The sequence below is a fragment of the Epinephelus lanceolatus genome, chromosome 10 (genome assembly GCF_041903045.1).
Source record: "Epinephelus lanceolatus isolate andai-2023 chromosome 10, ASM4190304v1, whole genome shotgun sequence".
Classification (NCBI taxonomy): domain Eukaryota; kingdom Metazoa; phylum Chordata; class Actinopteri; order Perciformes; family Serranidae; genus Epinephelus; species Epinephelus lanceolatus.
In genome coordinates this window covers 28,879,681-28,900,863 of record NC_135743.1, presented here as the reverse complement: position 1 = coordinate 28,900,863, position 21,183 = coordinate 28,879,681, and the positions used below count along the sequence as shown (strand labels likewise).

Here is a 21,183-nt window from a genome sequence, read left to right as displayed (position 1 = left end):
ATCAAAATGTTTTTATGTCAGTCTATCTCACATTGCTCTTTGAATTTGTCCTGTTTCTCTCCATCTCTCTCTTTCTCCTCCTTTAGCCCCCACCCCCACCTTCCCTCTGTCTCTTTCTCATGCTCACAGTCAATGCACTGGGACAGGAGAGGATATGTGTGGCTGCAGAGAGCCACAGAGAGTTTGTCTCGCCCAGAGCAGAGCTCCAAAACAGCACAGGATTTAGGTCAGCCAGCCAGCAGGATGGAGGGATGATAGGATACAAATAAAAGAGGGAGACAGAAATATGAAGAGGTGAGAGATGACACAGACACGAGAATTTAGAGAAATGGGGGATGATGGGGGGAAAATAAAACAAGGGAGTAGCAAAAGTCATGCCTATCCAGCACAGGGACAGAGCAAAAAGAGGATGTAGGACAGATAGACTGAGCAGTGGCCTAACAGGAAGAGACATTTACTGAAATGCTTGTTTGTATTAAGCTCACAAAAACATGAGGTTTTAGAATGAATTGAGAAATTATGTTTTTGCTGTCTGACTGTAGGGGTTTTCCCCCCCTTAAAACCAGGGATTTCAAAGGCCCAGCACCCATCACCCATGCTTCCAACTCTACATTAATAGTTAATGCTTCAGCTGCTGGTTAACTTATACTTTCACACTTTACCATAGCTTCAAAACAAATGCTACCACTTAGATCAAATAGTGAATCCAAAGCAAAATTATCAAGTGGGTAATTCAGTGGCACAAACACTAGTCGTGGCTAAGGTAGTAAGTCAAAAGACTGATGAATGGTGATTAACCACTTAAATATGTGCACGACCATAACTGAATCACTATTATGACAATAACAACAGTGTGTAAGAGGTTATTTAAATGCAATCAGCAATCAGAAAAGTTGCCAGACTAAATATGAATCATTACAAAATTGTTTTCTCTTCTTATCTTTTAGATAATGGCTTTCATTTGTTGACCAGTTAGGCATAACTGATTCTGTTTTGTCTTGATTGCATGGAAATGCAACGGCTGGCTCTCAGACTACTGATGTTACTGACCTCACCGTCTGTTGTTTGTTTGTTAAAGTGCATGAAAACAACTTTATAATGTAAAACTCAATTCTGTTCTCATTTCAGATTCAGTTCTAATGATTTGGTGATATGTGGGGTGACGTGTGTTTTTGTGTCAGTGCTCTCTCTATCTCTCTCTGTCTCTTTCAGTGTGTTTTAGACTAATCCCTTCTTAATAGCAGAGACAGGGAATGGGAGAGGCACTCTCCTAATGCAAAAATGTCATAAACTATAATAAGGTTATGTAAGTATATCAACTAAAATCAATCAATAGATTGTGCTAATATACCATTATGTTCTAAATATTCTCGTTTTTTGGATGCAAATAATTTTGGTTGAGAATGTTTCTATTTTACAGATAACCTTGCCTACACTGCATTGAATTTTTCAGGCTTTCAGACCGAAGATAACCCTGTCAAAATAGTGACAGAGGGAAACAGATCTCCTTTCTGTAGTTCAGTCAACCATGAGCTCAGACAATAACTAAGCCCCTTATTCCCCCCCTCACTTTTATCTCACCCTTCTCTTCACATTAGTGCTGCGATGAGGACTGCATGCTGTGAGAGTGTGCGTGCACATAGGTGTTGCAAAAGCATGCCTGTATGAGTGTGTGAGTCAAAGAGAGAGAGGAACTTGTGTATTGTGGACATGCCAGCAGTTTGTGTGTGTGTGTGTGTGTGTGTGTGAGTGTGAGTGTGAGGACATGATTGGCAAGCTAGTTTGAATGACCTTATTTCTATGCATGCTTATAAAAAATGTGAGTCTACAACATATGTCTGTGCACCACATGTGCCTTGATGTGCCCGTGCACACTGTTTACAAAGCTTACACTAGATAGGAATTTTCTGCACATAATGCCATTCAAATGTTTGTATGGTTGTGGTTCTTCATATTGATTTTACTTGTAGTGAAGTTATTTGTACTTTTTTATTTGCATAATACATCACTGTGAGTGTTTCTCCATGTTGTGAATGAGAGGCTTACCAGTCCTGAAGCAAAGAACACAGTCAGCAGAGCCAGGCAGGCTCCCATCACTATGAGCAGCAGAAACACAATCAGAGGATGCTGCTGGCTCATACAGTAGTAGGACTCATAAAGCCAATCCGGGGACCTGTTCCTCTTCACCTGACCTCTTCCCCCTCCTTTATCTCCTTCACCAGACTCCCCTGACCGGTCCAGGAGATACCGCTTCCTCCTTATTGCCTCTTGCCACATGGATCTTGGAGCTGAAAAGGAGGAAGAGGAGGGAAGGAAACTAGAAGAGGCAGGAGAGGTGGTCACTGCTAAAGTATTAGTCGTTTCCACCACAGATGAGGAGCAGTTGCTCTTTTCTGCTCTCCTGCTATTGTTGTTCCTGTTGGGGACCCTGGTATGAGAGCCCCTAATCTCCAACATATCCTTCGGTTCCTCCTCCACCTCCTGTCTTAAGTCTTTCAGGCGGAGACAACTGAAAGCTGAGTCTGAGTCACTGTGCGCCGGCCGGAGAGGTGGCAAGAACGCACCGAGGGTAGAGCGCAGCATCCTCCTCTTTCTCCTCCTGCCAACATGTTGGAGCGGGAAATAAAGGGGAGCGCAGAGACTGAGTGCTCTTTAGAGTGAGAGAGAAAAGTGGGAGGGAAGTGAAGGGAAAGGGGAGGGAGAGAGGGCTAAGGGGGAGGGGAAAGAAAAGAAGGTGCAGCAGCAGGGAGAAGTCAGCGTGTGAGAGAGAGAAGAAAATACAAGAAAAATTTAGGGCTGGGCGATATGGATTGAAAATCATATACTGACTGAATGTCAATACACGATACAGATCTTGGTATTTTCTACAAAGTGGGCTAAATGCTAAGTTAAAGCTATATGTGAGATGTTACAAGCACTTTTATTCAAAAAAGACCGTTTAAAATAAAATGCAATGACAGGGTTTCCCTCCTTGTTTAAAAACATACAGCAACAAGACATGTAAATTAAAAATGAAATCAAATAAATAGAGGGCTGTACATACATACTAGGGATGGGCAACACAAGCAAAAACACTATTCGAAAATTGTGGCAACTATTCGACAATTTTTCGAATAATCCCCAACCACATCACACACAGAAACACACAAACCCACACCTCAAACAAAAAACAGTTTTGTCTCACACATACAGGCGTCACAAAAAATGTATAGCATGGTAGCTGCGGTAATTTCATTCATCCCACAGACTGCGGTAATTTCATTCATCGCACAGACTGTTTTTGCATAGCATGTGCGACATAACTTGCACTGTATGGCCCTGAATAGCCTACATTAAAAAATAGGCTTTTCTCTTACTATGCTCCTTCGGTTGTTTTCAACAACAAAAGACTGAACAGAATAGAGTACTGGCCATGGATGTTTAATGAGCACTAGCTACAGAATTGGAGGCAGGTCCCCATTCATTCTTAGGAAAGTTGCTCAGTGGCACATGAATCTATCGATGGTGTCTGTTAGGGACGGGTATCATTAGGATTTTATCGATACTACTACTTTTATCGATACTTCTTATCGATTTGGAACTTTATCGGTACTCTTATCGGTGCTTTTTCATTTCTAAATAATTGCTTTTTAGAAAATATATTAATTTAAGAAGAATAAATTCAGAACAGGATAACTGAATATTCTGAATATAACTACACGTTTCCAGAGCAGCAACAGTAATTTTTACAACAGCCATGTCACTATATAAACAATATTCCTGACATCACAATACTGACTGAAGTTCAGTTTTTATTAGTCACTATTGTCAGTCCTGTTGTCCTCCTTTCCTCTGTCCTCCTGTCCTCTGTCCTGCTCCCTCTCTGCTGATGTGATTCACTGTGTGCAGGTAACATTAGATTTAAGATAAGCATCAAACTAAGTTAGTCTATTTATAGACTGCTGTCATTTTAGCTTACTAGTAACAATTCTAGCGTGCTGTCCTTGCGTAAGACATAATGTTAGTGTCGGCGGATACTGAATATCACTGTCTACATGTTTACATGTTCATGCTTGCTGAACACATGTATTGATGAATTATTGGCTTGTTACTCGCTAAGGTTTAATTTCACTTACAGTAATGAGTGTAACTGCCATCAACTGGAGTAATTTTTGAGTTATCTTCACTTTGTTTCCACCGGGCCACTTGGTGTGTGCATGTATATGTGTATGTGTGTGTATGTGGAGGAGTTCAGCCCCAGCACAGAGCGCAGATGAGAGGCTGCAGGATGATAATGAATTAAACCAAAATGTGAAAAAGTACCAACAAAAGAACCGATGGCGTCAGAGCTTATCAGTACTACAGTCCTTGATAATGTAGCCCCGGTGCTAATTTAGTACCAGATTTCGGTACTTATGCATAGTGTCTGTGCCAGTTCAGACAGCACAAATAGATCACATTAATCCAAAAGCAAAAATTTGGTCTTCAAGCTGATGAATGTCCCATTTTAAATTTCAAGGTTCTACGGTCCTAAAATTGCAGTACAAATCAAAACACATACAACTTGTCAAGTAACCGTTGATAAAGCCATTCTGCACACCTTGCATAGGGACTTTTCATTTGCCACTCATCAAAGAGAATTTACCAGTTCTGCCAACAGAGAGATTCAAAGCAGATAACCCTTTGTGTATCATTCACACTTTGATGTCACATGGAAGCAACAGGGTTAAACTCACTCATAGCACAAAAACACCTAGTGGTATCTGAGTTCTGATTTATTTCCTAATGTTCTGTGAAATTCAAGAATACCAAAATGTCATGGTTAATTAAGGTAGCTTAAGTCCACCTGGGACATCTCACCAGTTAGGAGGACTAATAAAGCATTTTGTAAAAGATGAACCATCTTCTGTTCACTTCAGATGTGTAAAATCTTCTAGACTGCAACAAACATACATTCCATCAACAAATTGTTATCTCGATGCATTCTGCTGTAATTATTTTGTTATCTTTCATACTCTGCATTGGCTCTGGTTTTATCTATATCATTTTCTCTGCTCCTACAAAGACCTAATTTTCCCACAGGGATTGTTACAGCTTCATCTAATCTGATTTAATTAGTATGGGCATCTATTGTGTAGATTTTATTACCAACTTAGTAGTGAAGGCAAATGTCATAGCATGACACAGCAAAAAGCTCTGATTATGTTAGACTGATTCCTTCCAAGTGTAGTTGATGTTGGAGATAATGGGAATGGCAGTGATGGTTTTATTACAAGCAATGGTGGCCAGTGGTTAAAAAAAAAAAAGAAATGTACCCATCTTTTCCTACACCACATTGTTTTTTCCATTCCCTCATCCTCATCACCCCATGCACCCCCATTCACCTCCTTTCTCTTATCTTTCTCGTACACCTTCATCTGTTATTTCATCCTCACACATTTTCCCTCCAGCACCCCCCCTCTGCTCTCACATTACAACCCTCATCTTCATCTTCTGATCCTTAAACCCTTAACTCTGTTCCCATCCTCTCTAAAGTCCAACCTTTCACTTTCTCTCCATCATACCTCCCCTACACTCAGGCCTTCAACATGTGCCTCCACTTCTTGAACCTCAACTACTGCATCCCTTTACTCATCCAATATTTCCCACCTCAGGCCCTAAGGTTCCTTTTTCATATGCCTCTCATTTCCCCTTCCACACGCTCCTTTCCCCCTTTACCCTCCTCTCATTTTCCATATTGACAAGTTCTGTGCATCTTGACCTACTTCCTACTTCCTATTACCCCTTCTCTTCTTTCTGCCATCTTCTCTCCTGCACCTCAGTTTTATTGGTAGAGCTCGATGTGGTCATGTGGTGTAGGCAGGGTTGGAAATTAACTTTTTTCCCCCACCTGCCACTGTGGCTGGTAAATGCCAAAATCTACCAGCCACGCAATAGATTACCATTATTTTTGTGGCTGGTGAGTGAAGCAAATCTAGCAGCCACATGCATATTTTACCAGCATTGGCTGGTGGCTGGTGATAATTTCCAACTCTGGCTGTAGGCTGCAGTGATGAGGGTGGTTATGGTAGAAAAAAAGCCAGTTTCTCTAATTATTTCTGTCACTGTGCAGAATAATGCCATCATGCAGTAACATATCTTAAAATTATATTACAAAGGCCCATTTGTGAATATTGACTCAAGAGCTCCCTCCATGTATGACAAAACAACTGATAATGACTTACGATGGTGGGACACATCAGTCTAGTAATCCTCCACAATGCAGAGAGGATTAGACATCATCCAATCTAGAAGCCCGTAGGCTATCGGTTTGACAATGATAAGCCTCTTGAGGCTACGGCTAGTATTTCGTGAGATGTTTGTGTACCAATTCTACTAGCTCTTATTGTCAAATGCAGCATCTGTCTTCATCTGTGTGGAGAAGCTACACTAAAACAGTGATTATTTATCCATTTCATGGGTAGAAATAAACATTTAGGGCTAGTAGTTGCTAAGTGTCATTTAAAAAAAACTGCAGTTTTTAAATTCTAATTATAACGTGCGTAATAACAAGCCTTTTTGACAAAAGTCATTTTGAGATAAGCACAGCTGTAAACAACAAAATTAATGATGGCTGAATTCCATTTAGCTGTGCATTTTCAAGGTCTAAGTATTAAGCATGCTGGCTTACTGTCCCACTGTAATGGCCACTGGGATATTGCTAGTGTTATTAGGAACACCTGTGCTTTTCCTATTATTATAAGATCAAAATGTACTATTAGCTAAAAGCAAATTATTCAATGAGTTGAGCAAACTACATGATACTCATGTAGTCTAGTCCTGATAAATGATAATTTAGAGTTGTTTGTTCACTTCTGTACTAAGGTGAGCAGGGTCCAAAATAGACTGCGAGGGAGGCAGAAGGCAGTGAGATGAATGCAAACACATCCACAGCTAGTGAGGCAGCTGGCAGATATTGACCTATTCAGGGTTACATGGAGGTCAAAAAAAAGACACATTCTTTCTTCCCATAGAATGTCTGTGTGTTTTATGTAAACCACCCACACACATATACATTTATGCACACACACACACACACACTTATCCCAGTAGCACTGGCAATAATTGCTCCTGACTTACTGCAAACAGCTTCCAGTTGTCAATACATAACCCAAAGCTGATCATCATCCCTCTGCTGTTTTCTAAGTAATCAGCAAGTAAGGTAAGCCAAACAGAAAATACAAAGATGCATTAATTCAGTTGCCATCATGAATGTAAGGCCCAATAATTTTCTTGATGTGGAAAACACGGACAGAATTGTGAAATTGTACAACAAAAATAGAATCAACTGCAAAACATGGAATACAGAAAAAATTGCCAAAATGTGGATGCAGTCTATAAACATCAGGGTTTTCCATGCCATTACAAGTGTCATTTCACAGGACCTGAGCATAATGAGCAGAAAAAAATGATGCCACTATGGTTTGGTGTCACTTATAGGCACACTGCTTTTGTTCTCCACTCTCTGTTTAAGTGTCTGACAAAGGGCAGGGCTCAGCTCCTCCACACACACTGGCAGAGCCAATGACACCGAGGGGGAACGCTGGGTCAGTTGTCGCCAAGACTTGGCTCTGCTCAGCTTGTGTCTCCAATTTTAGCGTTGGCTGGTTTGACCATGGAGATGCAAGTGATGGCTAGCTCGAATGCATCTGGAATGAATAAAATTTCACAGGGCCCTAATTCTGAACATGCCCCCTACTTAAGTCCCACTTGGTCCTGTGTGCAGTGCTTGACCATCTCACTTTATCTTCCCAAAATGTTACAAAGAAGAGGCTTTGCAGTGCAGACAAATGCAGGTTAGAGGCAGGAAAATGACCATGGTTACTGTATTTCTCTCTTGGGCGGTTGCATTCTTCACTGCACAACTAATTGGTCTGCATTTACTGTATGGGACTCTCCACTTCAAGGAACCCCTTCAGCAACATGTGACACAATTCTAATGGTTCTCTCATTATCAAGAAGCTGAGGGGGACACTTCCCTACTGAAAATATCTCTTAGGTCAGCAGTTGCTTATGGAGGGAGTCAGTAAAGATAATTGGGGAGTTTCCTACCTGTATTAATTGACATATTTTTAAGTGCCACTTCACTATTTTTCATGAATGTCGTGTGCACAGTTAGAAGCTGGTCTAGTCAACATTTCAACTGCAATGGAGTTTTCAAAGTGATGAATAACATACATATTGAAGCTATTGTATTTAGCTGGTGCCCATTCCTCTCAAGCTTTTTCTCGACGTTTACTGATGTTTGAAAACCTAGACCAGGCTAGCAGCTAGCTAGCAGAAGTCAGCAGGAGGTTAGCTTACAAACTGGTGAGTTGATTTCTTTCACTTTAGCACAAATATGAAGCTGACAAAGAGGCGACTTAAATCGTCTTTGCCACATCACAACATCACAACTAACGTTAGCTAAATTCAGTTATTCAGCTGAATGACTGTAGAGGTAGCCTTGCATCTACTGGTATAAGTGTTTAAAGTGCAAACCTAACTAGGTTAAATCGTACAATAAATAAGACTCGAAATCTATGATAAGCTACCTAGTTTTAGGTTTTCTGTTTGCTAACGTTAGACTTCACTTTGGGGACTTCTGACGGCCCAGATTTAAGGGAATACACATTATTAACCTAACATGTAGCCTGCTGTAAAATTCAAATGACTTAACTCTATACAACAGTAACCATGACTCAACTATTCTCCTTTTCTTCACCTTTCCTCAACATTAAAACCTGTCTGCTCACCTTCCTGATTTCTGGAAGCCTCAAGCTTTCAATTTCTATTAACAACTGAGTTAGCATTAGCATTGCTGAACATCCATATTTATGGGCGTTAAACCTTAATAGTGTCGACACAGAATACCTTTAATCCTTTACCTCAAAATAAAACCCCACACCTTTGTCTGTTCAGTAAAAAAAGGGGAGTTATTACAGTCCTTTTTTAATTCAAACTGTACATCGTCTTACCTCAAAGAGGGGAGGTGCCAAGGTCAATCCAGTGTAGTTTTTCCCTCATCATCCCCCAAACGCTCGCGCAGCTAACGTTAACGTTAGCCAGTAGTTAGCTAGGTTCAGTAGTTTCTGGCTGTGTTGACGCCACCATAACCGACACAAACTTCGAAGGACAATTCCGTTTTCCCGGTGAATACTTTTACATATAATACATCGAAACTACTGTTTAGAAACTTGAAGACGGGTGAGTGCACATAAAGAGTCTTAAAACGGACTTCAGTTGGCAGATGTTTTTCCAGAACTCTCCAACAGAGCGCGTGCATACATCCCACAAACCATAGGCACTGATTGGTTGGCCTAAGCATATGAAAGGGCCGTGTGCAAACCCACTGAAAAGAGGGATTCACCAATTTTTGTGCATTGCAGCAAACTTTTTAATATCATTTTTATATACAGTATAAAGCTTTGCTGCTTCCAAGTTTACAAATCATGACAAAGAAAATTAGCTATAAAAAATCCAATCCAAAGAAACAAAAAGGAAAAATAAATAAATAAAAAATAAACTATATGGGGATATGACAAACAGGTTGTTCACTGCACACATTTATGTACATTAAATCATAGCTCGCCCATTTCCTCATCTATAATAAAAGATGCAAATAAGATGCATAAAATCACAGGGTTCTGAAGAAAAAAGTATATATTTTGCATAACTTTCACCTGTTGTCACAGTGATTTAATTAAATCAGTTTGATGTATCTCATTTATACTCCACTATGGCCTAGTACAGAGCCTTATCTAATTCCCTTTTTCTGGCTGTCTCCAAATCTCATCTGGTGTAACCTAGATCTTAAAATAGACTTGGCTATTTTCAGTCACTACAGTATGTAATTATAACCCCTCATTATCTGTGTATAGAAGTGTACCATTTTAACCTGTCAGTGTGTCTGACTGAGAACTTACTGTATTTTCACTCTTTTTTCTACACTGCATTGTCTCTGGGTAGAATTTAAACTGACTGGTGTATTTAAATCTGTTATTTTTATGCATGATTAATTAAAAAAAAAAATCACACCAGCGGAAAATTAGAAATATCTGTGAGGGTACAGTGAACTCGTCCTTTAGATTCCGGTTGACGTCATCACATACATTTGTGCGTTTACATACTCATGCAAACAGGGCATCTCCTGTTTATTTTAATTCATCATCATCCTTGTTTCAAAGACAGCATCCATTCTGCTCATGTTGCTCTGCACATACACATGTATGTACATCTATGCTTGAAAGAATTTTCATTTATAATGCATTCGTCAGCCTCAAATCCTAATCATCACAACTACATGCCTATCCCAAACACTTACCCTAATTCTAATCATAACCCTTATCTTGACTAACCTTTGAAGAAGTGAAGACCTGACAAAATTTAATTACTGTCCCATTTACACGCTTCAAAAGAGGACTCAAATGCAGTGCACCAAGCAGGCAGGTTTGAGGAACAAAAGGTGAGCTTTAGTAAGATAAAGCTGATACCAAAAGACAGAAATAAGCAGACAACAACAATGAGGGAGCACGTTGAGATAAAATGAAATACACATGAAAAAACACAAACTAAATGGAGAACAAATCTGTAATCAGAGAGCACAAAGGGAATCCAACAAGGAGTACAGACGACCAACAGAGACCGACGCAGATGGACCGCAAAAGACAAAGGGAGCATAAAGACTGAAAGCACAGGGAGAACAGGTGAGACAAATCAGGGCGGGGCAGGCAATCACCAAGGCGGGAAAACACACTAAGTCAGGAAGAATAATCGAACATGACACGTGAGGAGTGAACCTTCAAAATAAGACAGGAAACAGGCTTAACATAAATGAATAGGCTCATTTGAGATGAGGCAGGCCTGTGCAAATTCGATCGCCAGCGATCACCACACAGTGCTTGCTAGTTAGTTTTGTGTCCGACCTCACCTGATTGAAGAGCTGATTGGTTTAGATGTCGACTTAACAATATGACGTTTCAAATAAACTTTTAATTTTTGTTGAATTTCAGTTATTTAGATTTTATTTGTCTGATTTGAATGTTCATTCTGCTAACAGAAAACATGCTGTGTGACTGATGATGATGTTTAGTCATCAGAGACTTAATACATTCGTCATAAACTAGTCTATTGTATATTAACATTGGGCTGTTTAAATCATTATTAAGTATTTAGTATTACAAAGACTTGTGGTCAGTAGGATGTGAGGATTCTTAAAATAACATCTGCACAGATGTGAAGCTCTGACTATATGTGACTGATCTTTAATGAAAGCTGTTGTATTTTTTTCCTCTAAAAACATTAACCTTATAGTCAAACACAATTTATTTAGCCGATGTAGTTGAAGGGACAGGTCTGCTCTGCAGCAGCAAACTGATTTGATGCAGATGTACCTGGGAATTAATGCAAAATGGAGGTTGAACCATGAACATAAATTGCAGATCGCCTGTAAGGTATTTTAATAGGTTACTCTGTCATAATTAAAACAATTGGAGACTGAGAACAAACTGATATATGAGTGTGATAACATTTTAATCATTGACATCAGATCTGACAGGATGTGAGTGTTTCTCTGACTTCCTGTACAGACTGAAGGCTGCTGGAAACTGTCAGGAAACTGTCCGACTTGACCACGGGTTTTTGTCACCGCCTCCTGCTGCAGCCGCCTCCTCTCGTCCACTTTCCAGGTGAGCTGCAGTTCATCTCAAACGAGCCCATTAACATGATACAAGGAGGAGGACAAACAGAAAACCCTAACCCCAAAAACAAAATCCTCTAGATAACAGACTAGAACATGAATCCGGGATCATGACGATTACTTTTCAAAAATATCCTTATTCCAGGCCTTAGTCAGTTAGGTCCCTTTCCTCTCACTATGCTTGTATTGCATAATACTTGAGCAAGGTGTAGTATATTATGAGTAGGTTGAATATTTAATTTCCCAACAGTGTTAGTAGTCTGCATTCTTCTTCTGTCTAATGTATTTATCCCTCCCCCATCAGATTTCCTTGATGTGACGTCACTGAATTTGTGCATCAAGACCCATAAAGCTACAAAAGACTCATTGACCTCCTTGTTTTGCCGCAGACAACAAAGCTGGTGGCTTCCTGATAGAATCAAGGCAATAAGGTTTCTGGTTTTATTCCTCTTCCATGAAAGATCCCTGAATGAGAGAAGAGAAGACAAGACCACCAATTTACATGTAACATCTCAATTATACCTCGTTAGGTGCGAGTATTTAAATCCAGAGCAGCGGTGGAGATTCTTTTTTTTCCAGCTGCCATAATTTTCACACTGCTTGTCTTTGAAAACAACTTCAATTATTCACAGCTTCTCCATAATGTCAGAGGGGGTGAAAGGCCTTCATTCACAGTTCAGAAAGTGTGACACAATCAACCATAACCCCGGTTCACCTTTTATTCTCTAATTTACCCTGAACAACTAATCAGGGGCTCAGTTTTCTTCCAGTTCACTCCCCTGTGAATTTTGATTACACCCCGTGCCCTGCGGGGAGCTAAACCTTAGCATTGACATAAATCATAAAACACAAAATTGAACATTAATAAATATGGGTACGAATAAAGAGTAAATGTGTGAATTTAAAATATATGAGTGAAGTGATGTATGTTCTCATTGTCTTTGTCACTCTTTGAAATGGGAAGAGGTTGATGTGACAGCCCGAAGTACCTGCTCCGCTGTGTGTGTGTGTGTGTGTGTGTGTGTGTGTGTGTGTGTGTGTGTGTGTGTGCGTGCGTGCCTTGACAGAATGAGAACAGCTGGAGTGTGGTCATGGGACTTATCTTTCTCTTTCACCCCCACCATCTTCTTCTTACAGCATTACATTGCACAAAGGGAGAGGCAATCATCTGCTGCCCTTCACAGTACTCTCCCTCTCTCCTTCTCCTTCTCCATTGCTAACTGATCTTTATTATCTCGCGTCTGTCCCCTTTCTCTTGACACCCATCTTCTCGCCTTTCTCTCACTACCTCTCAATTTCATCACTCTCCCTGTCCTTCTCCTCTCCTAATTTTCACTTGTGTGACCCTCCTTGGTCGCAGGCTGCCAGGAAATGCAGCTGGATCCACCTTGTTGCCTGAAAATGAGTCCCACAGGGGGTAACTCTGATGGCGGTGTTGTACACTTTTTGTCTGGTAATACTGCCTATTTTTAATGGAAACAGATTGGAGAGCATTAATCAAAAATATCGTCACTTAATACGTTTTCTGTTAGCAGTAACAGGGAGTATATAGCCGCATCGTCTGCCTGTGTCTGTGTACATGAGCGCCAGAGTTCATACTGAGTCTGTAGACTGTCAACTCTCATTGAGATTGAAAGCTTGTTAATTATTCATTGGTTAGCATCCTTCTCTCTGCCCACCAAAAAAAAAATGCAGGTGATCAGTGTGCAACAACTCCAACATGACATATTTGGACACAGATTATGCTCCATCATTGTGTGAAAAGGATAGCAAATTTTCAGATTCAGGCAACAATTTCAAAATTAAGCTTTTCATCATTTTGAATCAAACAAAGCTCGACTAAAAAAGATAGCTATACTCAAAGTAAAAAAAAAAAGAACTGCACACATTTCTTTTCCACTGAGTGATTTCAACAGCATAGTACTATTTGTTTCCACTTTCGCCAAGGCTCAGGCCAATGTGTGCTGTGTGTGTGTGTGTGTGTGTGTGTGTGTGTGTGTGTGGCTACCACAATTTCTTACAGCAATGGCATAGCAATGACCCTAAACCAAATGTCATTGTGTGTGTTCTCCAGAGCATCCCCATGGGTATGATGGTGCTATTTTTAAAAAACATTCACACATACATATACTCTGCGTGCATATACTGTGCTGTACGTGTCTCAAACTATGTCATCTATGTATTCAGTGAAGTAGCTTTGGGCCATTTTCTGTAAATGTCTGTTTTTCTGCCCTGGCAGTGATGGTTGTTAGAAGTGCTGGGTTGAAATAATGGATTTATCCAATTCAAATTGATCGTCATTTGAATGACCCAGTATCGATTCATAAAATCCGAAATCTTTTATTATACGCTTTTTCCCACAGATGTGTGAACCATTAACCCCGTTAATCTTGCCAGTAGTAAACGGGCCATGATGCTAAATGACTGTTATGACTACTGGCCATAGTATTGAGAAGCTCCGATGTTACTGGCTATATCTGTAACCCTTAGCTTAATGTTTTTACATTTATTATCATGCTGCAGCAGCCGCTCCTCCTGCTGTCTGTATGTCAGGGCAGCTGCGCCACTTTTACATACAGACACAAACACAAACATACCCAGTAGAAGTGCCACGACGGAGACATAGAAGCGAAGATAACTTGAGCTGACAACAAATGCGCTTGTTACTGTAAGTACATTAAAACTTCCACGATACTCCTCAGTACTTTTTTAATTCAGCTGTTGAGCAAGCACAGAGCACTTTCCAGCTAATAGCAAATTGTTATTAACAAGCTGAAACAACAACAACTGTTTATGTCTAACAGTTAAGCTTACTTTGCCTCATACCTTATAACTTACCGGTGGTCATGTGACCTGCAGGCAGTGACTCTCCTCAGCAGCAGAGGGAGGAGCAGAGAGGACAGCAGGACTGATACTGACTGATGTTTGTGTTCTTTATTGTTTCTAAACCTCACTCAGTATTGTGATGTCAGGAAGATGATTTATTTCATTGACATTATAGATTTGTTTCCAATGTTTTAAAATTACTGTTGCTGCTCTAGAAACAACATTAAGTTATAAAAGATTCAGTTTCATTCCTGTTCTGAATTTATTCTTTTTTTTGATTCCTTGTAAAATTTACAGTATTAGTTCTCCGAGAATCTCTTTCACATACTAGAGAAAAATGATATTGTAACTGAAATATCCCCAGTTGAATCGATACTGAATCAATTAAATCGGAAATTGAACTGAATCTTGAACCTTGTGAATCGAAATTGAATCGATTCAGGAAATCTGCCATGTTACCTAGCCCTAGTTATTAGAGGGCTGGATCCTTCCTCTGAAAGCACAAGGGGCATAGTGGACGCAGGGTATGTCGGGTTCATGCTCCCCGCAGCTGCCTTATCTGTCCCCTATGTCCCCTACACAGTTCCACACTGTAAATCGAGTTTGACAGCCTTTCAATTCATTTGAACAAGTTAGACCTTGTTTTTCCAAGTTCTGAATGCACCAGAGTGGATGGGCAAAGTGAGCTGCTTCTTTTAATGACATCTTAGCAGAGAGGCATCCTTCCTCTGTAAGCGCTGAGTGGGGAGAATGTACTGTATGTTCAAACAAAAATGTACAGCAAACAAGCCATCAAGAGGCAGAAAACCTTGCACTTGCTCTTTATGTCAAACCATGTCAGCTGAGTTATGCAGTTTTTGATAACAGTAAGCTGATGTTAAAGCTCCCTCCAGTCAGTTTTACTTCCTGTTTAACTGTTAACATTCTTTCTCAAACAGAGAATGGGGTTGTGCTTAATAGTCAGACGCAATGTTAATTGGGTAAACAGCAATATGTCACTTACTTTGATTAATGTACTGTTTATCAGAACACAAATGAGACAAGAATAAGCACAACATGGCGACTTTCTCTCCCTTTCACTCACTCTCCTCTTTACTGTCTCCTCCTGCTGCAGCTGGTGGTTGTGTAGTGATGATGCACCATTTGGTGCACTCAGGAGCTGCACAGCCACAGGTCAACCACAGTCCACCAAATGAGGGACATATGTGTTGCCGAGGTCCACTGGTCAAAATGCAGCTATGGGACGTGTAGGACAGACACCGTCTAGCAGCATCAGCTGCTCTTGCCTAAGCTCAGCACCGACACCGCCCACTGCAGCACAGTGATTCTTTTTATTTTTCTATCAGGACTTTTTGACTTTTCACTTCCCAGTGTAAAGACCTGTTAGAGGCCAATGCTGGTGGGCGGTGCAAACTTTCAACGTGTCCCGAAACTGCATTTGAGACAGTGGACCTCAGTTAATATATCTGTCTATCCTACAGTAAAGAAGAGAGCAAGTGAGAAAGACCATAGACATATGCGTTGTGCTATTTTTGCACAGAGGCTACAAAAGCCATTATGAAAATAAACAACACACTAATCTAATGCGGAGGGCACAACAACACAGAGAGATATAACTGAAGCTATGATAAATATGGTAAAATACAAGATAAGCTTACGAGCTATGTTACCTTCCCATTTTAGCAACAACCTTCTATTTTTAACCTTGAGCACATACTTAACTGTAAAAAAAATATTTGGCATGAATAAGAAAAATATGAAATAACATAAAAATGCCAAAATACATTGGAGGGTGGCTTTAAATGATGCCAGTTTAGCTCAGTTAAAAGCATAGTATACTAGCCAATGGTTACCTCAGATAGATGTGGCTTACTATGGCCTCATGTCAGTATTAGACCCACTCTCCCTAATTTGTACTCACAATTAACATACATATGCACATATTTTTTTAAATATCCATATTATTGTGATAGACAGAGGGATGACAAGGCAGCTTTCAGGGATCACGACAGGAAACAGGCAGCAGCAGCAGAAGCACTGACAGACATGAGGCTTCTCAGGTGAGGCAAGATAAGCAGTGGTAGAAAGAATACTGAAAATCTGTACTCATGTAGAATATTTTGGTTTGGTTCCTAAGGCACTAAGCAGAAGCACAATTATTTATTTCAATAAATGATTTTTTTTTAAAAATCATCTTACTCCTGAACAATCTGTCCCCCTCACTTCTGAAATGATGGCTACAGCCCTGGTGCATACACACAATATACCTCTCACCCCTGATATGCTAGTTACCTTGGCAATGTGTATTTATAGTATGTGATGTTGTTGCCACATGACCATCTTGAAGAGCAAGAAACGTGCGTCAAACAGGTGTAGGAAATCAAATGGCAGGTGTTTAAATCTAAGCAAAGTCAATGAATACATCTGAAAGTCCTATGGGATGTACACTTGGGTAGTGGACAAAGCATCATGAAAACGTCATCAGTATAGAAACCACAATTAATACTCATTAGGTAGAAATACTATGTTAAAGAGCACAAATGGCCTTTTTATTCATCAAAAGCATGAAGTATGTGATTCATAGTATACAGGCACTGTAACTATACCTCAGTGCATCACTAAAATTTTCAAAAGCCCTTTTAGATGTAACAAACAGTATAAACTGGAATAATAAATCCATATCTTTGATATCTAGTTGTCTTTTTAATATTCTTAAATTCAAATGTTACACAAGTTATCAAAATATTCTGGCATGAAAGAAAATAAAATTCCTTTCAAGTCACCATATTCCCACATAAATGTATCTTTTGAGTATGTTTACATGTTATAGCAAATATGTGACACGCTGCACACAAGAAGGTTGAACTGAAACGCCTGGAAAAGCAGCAAATCGAGATAGAAATGAATACATATTATTGTTTAAGCAAGCGTAATCCAGGAATGGATAAAGGAGCTTTCTATAGGGTGGGAAATCTATAGATGCAGGTGCATTTAATTCAGAAGCTACTTAGACAGAACTATCTGCCTTTATAGCTTGCAGAAAGACGACAATGGACATTATAAGTGGTAGAAAAATTAGACACTCAATTAAATACACCTGTTTCTGTACACTATCTGCACTGATCAATGTTATTTGCCTGAGAAAGGCCCAACACAGTGTTTGCTTTGTAACATTTATATAGCCTTTTTTTTGTTAACAAGTAGTAGCCTATGTTGCATTTTTGACAGTCTACTTAAATGTATACCATGCAATGTTCTTTCACTGAGTTACATTATTGCCATGTTTGAATTGCAAATCAGTTTCAACATCAAAACCATTAGAGTGGATTATGCAGAACTGTGACTCAAAACAGTCTTCCATTAGCAATATTGTCCACATTAAATCTGCTCTGAAGGTTGAAGAAAATGTCATGCAGTAATGCCTTCAGCGTCCTTTATTAGGACTAGTTTGAATTGAATTAATAGATTCCCCATGTCTCTTTATTTTATTTTTATTTTTTTATCATTATCTGTACTACCATTCCCTTCTGTGATATATAAACTTGCTCTGATTGATTTCTTGGCCACTTGGGGGAAGTGGAACAAGATGTAAATACTACAATGAAATTTCATCATCTCATAAAGTTCATATGGCAAGCTTGTTACCAAGCACTTGCTCATAATCACATTCAGCAGGGAGGCAGCAACATTAGCATCTGATCACCTGGCTCAAATATTCAGTATTCACTCTATTTTTTATTTTTGTCCCAAACAGCGTCTGATTAAAAAAAAGTCTCTTAAACTGCTAAATTTTCCATTATCTTTTCCATTATCTTAGCTACATGCTAACTTTGTCAATCTGCCATTCGTTGTTGGGTAGGTAGCATACAGTTGGTTTATCGAGTATTTTTTTGATTAATACATACTGTTAATACTAGCAATAAAAGTAAAGTAACCATAAAAAAAAAAAAAAAAAAAAAAACAGCTAAAAGATGCTAAGGCGCTTCAAGAGCTAAAGGGAGCTGCAGCGTCAGGGATCTTGAGGAAGCGGCTTCTGTTTGGTTTGAGCATCTAGTAGTCAGAAGTATTACGGTAAAACTACTGGCCAGGGAAGAACCCATTCAATTTTGAAACAGATTTGAATTATGGGGCGGATACAGACAATATTTTTCACTTTCATTAGTATTTCCAGGTGCATTTGACCATGGCCAAGATCTGTGCTCTATGAGTCCCCTTCAGTGGGTTCTTCACTTTGAACAACCTTCTTCACATTTCATGTAGTCTTTTGATCCATTATTAATATCAGTATATTGATTAGAGGAGGAGACAGCTCAAATTCCCACATCATAGCTGTGACCATGCTCAGGCATGGCATGGTTCTTGTGTCAGAATCATCAAGGCAGGTGTTTCTGCTGGAATTGACTGTGTCCTGGGATGGGAGAGGCGTTTGATAGGAAGAAAACCAAGTATGAGGAGCTTGCAGGCAATGGATGGAAGACCTGACGCTACCTAATCGAGGTTGGCTGCTGAGGATTTGCCAGCAAGTCACTCTGCAGGGCTTTCAAATTGCTTGCACAGCAAGGGAGCCATAGCTACCTAGCCACAGGCTGGTGTCTGATCAACCCCGGCTAGGTTGCCTGGGCGATGGTGTATGATGTTGAAAGACCTGAAACACTGATGGCCCCAAGTTACATCACTGATGATAGGTTGCATGTAAAGGTGTATATAAAGCCATCAGAGCAGCTTTAACTGCATAATATTTTAATAAATATTGCAATATCCCGGGGCGGCACAGTGGTGTGGTGGTTAGCACTGTCGCCTCACAGCGAGCCCTTCTGTGCGGAGTTTGCATGTTCTCCCCGTGTCATCGTGGGTTCTCTCCGGGCACTCCAGCTTCCTCCCACAGTCCAAAGACATGCAGTTTGGGGACTAGGTTAACTGATAACTCTAAATTGTCCATAGGTGTGAATGTGAGTGTGAATGATTGTCTGTCTCTATGTGTCAGCCCTGCGATAGTCTGGCGACCTGTCCAGGGTGTACCCTGCCTCTCGCCCGATGTCAGCTGGGATAGGCTCCAGCCCCCCCGCGACCCTCAAGAGGATGAAGCGGTTAGAAGATGAATGAATGAATGAATTGCAATATCCCAGATGGCACCAGACATCAATATGATTTCAGAAAGACGTGGACTCTGATGTTGGACAGATGTTAAATTTTGGTTGGATATGGAATATTGGCAAACATTTTTTGCCAATATTCCAAAATTTAACTTTTTTCTATTTCAATTATCTACCATTACTATTGTAAGTAGATTTTTTCTAAATTCAATTTTTTCCTAAAAAATTCTTTTTCTAAAATCGTATTCAAAATTTAACATTTTTCTACTTAATCATTAACAGTTATGTTTCATATATCTAGATGTCTTTTTTCAAACTCCTAACAATTGTTTTGCAGTCTCCCCCTCCTACAGGAATTCATTTTTCAAAAAACAGGGGTATTCTGTTCTTTTCCACTTTAAGTGGTGTTTAAATACATTTTTCTCTTCCTGATTTGGCTGTATTTGAAATAATGATACTTTTTATTGTCTACTACTTTTTGATAACTGAAAAGAATGTAAGTGTTTTTGAATTGTACTTTTGAATTGTCTATATTCTGTCTTTTTTAGTCTGTAAGATTATACTTGAATGGAAATTGAGCCTTGATCATATTGTGCTTTTTTCCTGTCTCATCTGTGTGGCAATTTATGTTGATTGTCGGCTCCTCCCATGGCATGTGCCTGTAATTGAAGACACTCCCTCTCATCATAGAGCTCACCTGTGTGTCCTATAAAATGTTTGGTAGCTCAGTGTCTTGTAAAACCCTGATGAAGATGATCTAGTTGAAACGTTGGTACTTGAATAAAAGAAAATATTTTTGCATCAAGTCTTAGAGTGTGACATCTCCTTTCAAATTTGTATTTTTTCGTCAATGGTCAGCACCTTTTCAACCCTGGTGTGCGCTCCTCCTCTCTCTTCACTTGGATATGGAATATCAGCATCATCTGTCATCAGTATTTTACATTAAATTGAGGTTGGCATATTGTCCTGACATTGAATTTTGGTCACCCGACATCACAATGTAATTCAAACAAATACCAACTTCTTCTGCTGGATATCATTATAAGATCTCAATTTCAGCACCACCTGCTCTTGCTGTATGCCAAGTCTCAAAGGCAAGGCAATAAATTACCTGTCACCAAGTTTTATTCATATTTCTCACATTTCCCAGAGATGTGACAGTTACATGTTGCTGCATTGTGTTGTATAATGAAAAGAAAAGACAATAGATAATAAAAGATATTTTGAGGACTACTTAAGGAGGTCTTACCTTTAGTTAACACTCATATATTAGATATGATCAATATATCCTTAATTGTAATTAAACCTCTACTAAAAAAGCCCACCCTGGATCCAGAGGTGTTAGCCAACTATAGACCAATATCTAATCTTCCCTTTATGTCAAAGATCCTTGAGAAAGTAGTCGCAGACCAGCTGTGTGATTTTCTCCATGATAATAATTTATTTGAGGAATTTCAGTCAGGATTTAGAGTGCATCATAGCACTGAGACAGCACTAGTTAAAATTACAAATGACCTTCTGATTGCTTCAGACAAAGGACTCGTCTCTGTACTTGTTTTATTAGATCTT

General features: G+C 39.6%; 1 protein-coding gene across 2 annotated transcripts in view; it reads right to left on the bottom strand.

The window, feature by feature from the left end:
* Positions 1–2,658, bottom strand: part of adcy2a (adenylate cyclase 2a) — an 81,131-nt gene extending 78,473 nt beyond the window's left edge. For both annotated transcript variants that reach the window (XM_033640296.2, XM_078171909.1), the window contains exon 1: positions 2,047–2,658. In XM_033640296.2, coding sequence (XP_033496187.1) covers positions 2,047–2,583 — 537 coding nt within the window. In that variant the 5' untranslated portion in view covers positions 2,584–2,658. The remainder of the gene's footprint in view (positions 1–2,046) is intronic.
* Positions 2,659–21,183: the final 18,525 nt, after the last annotated feature.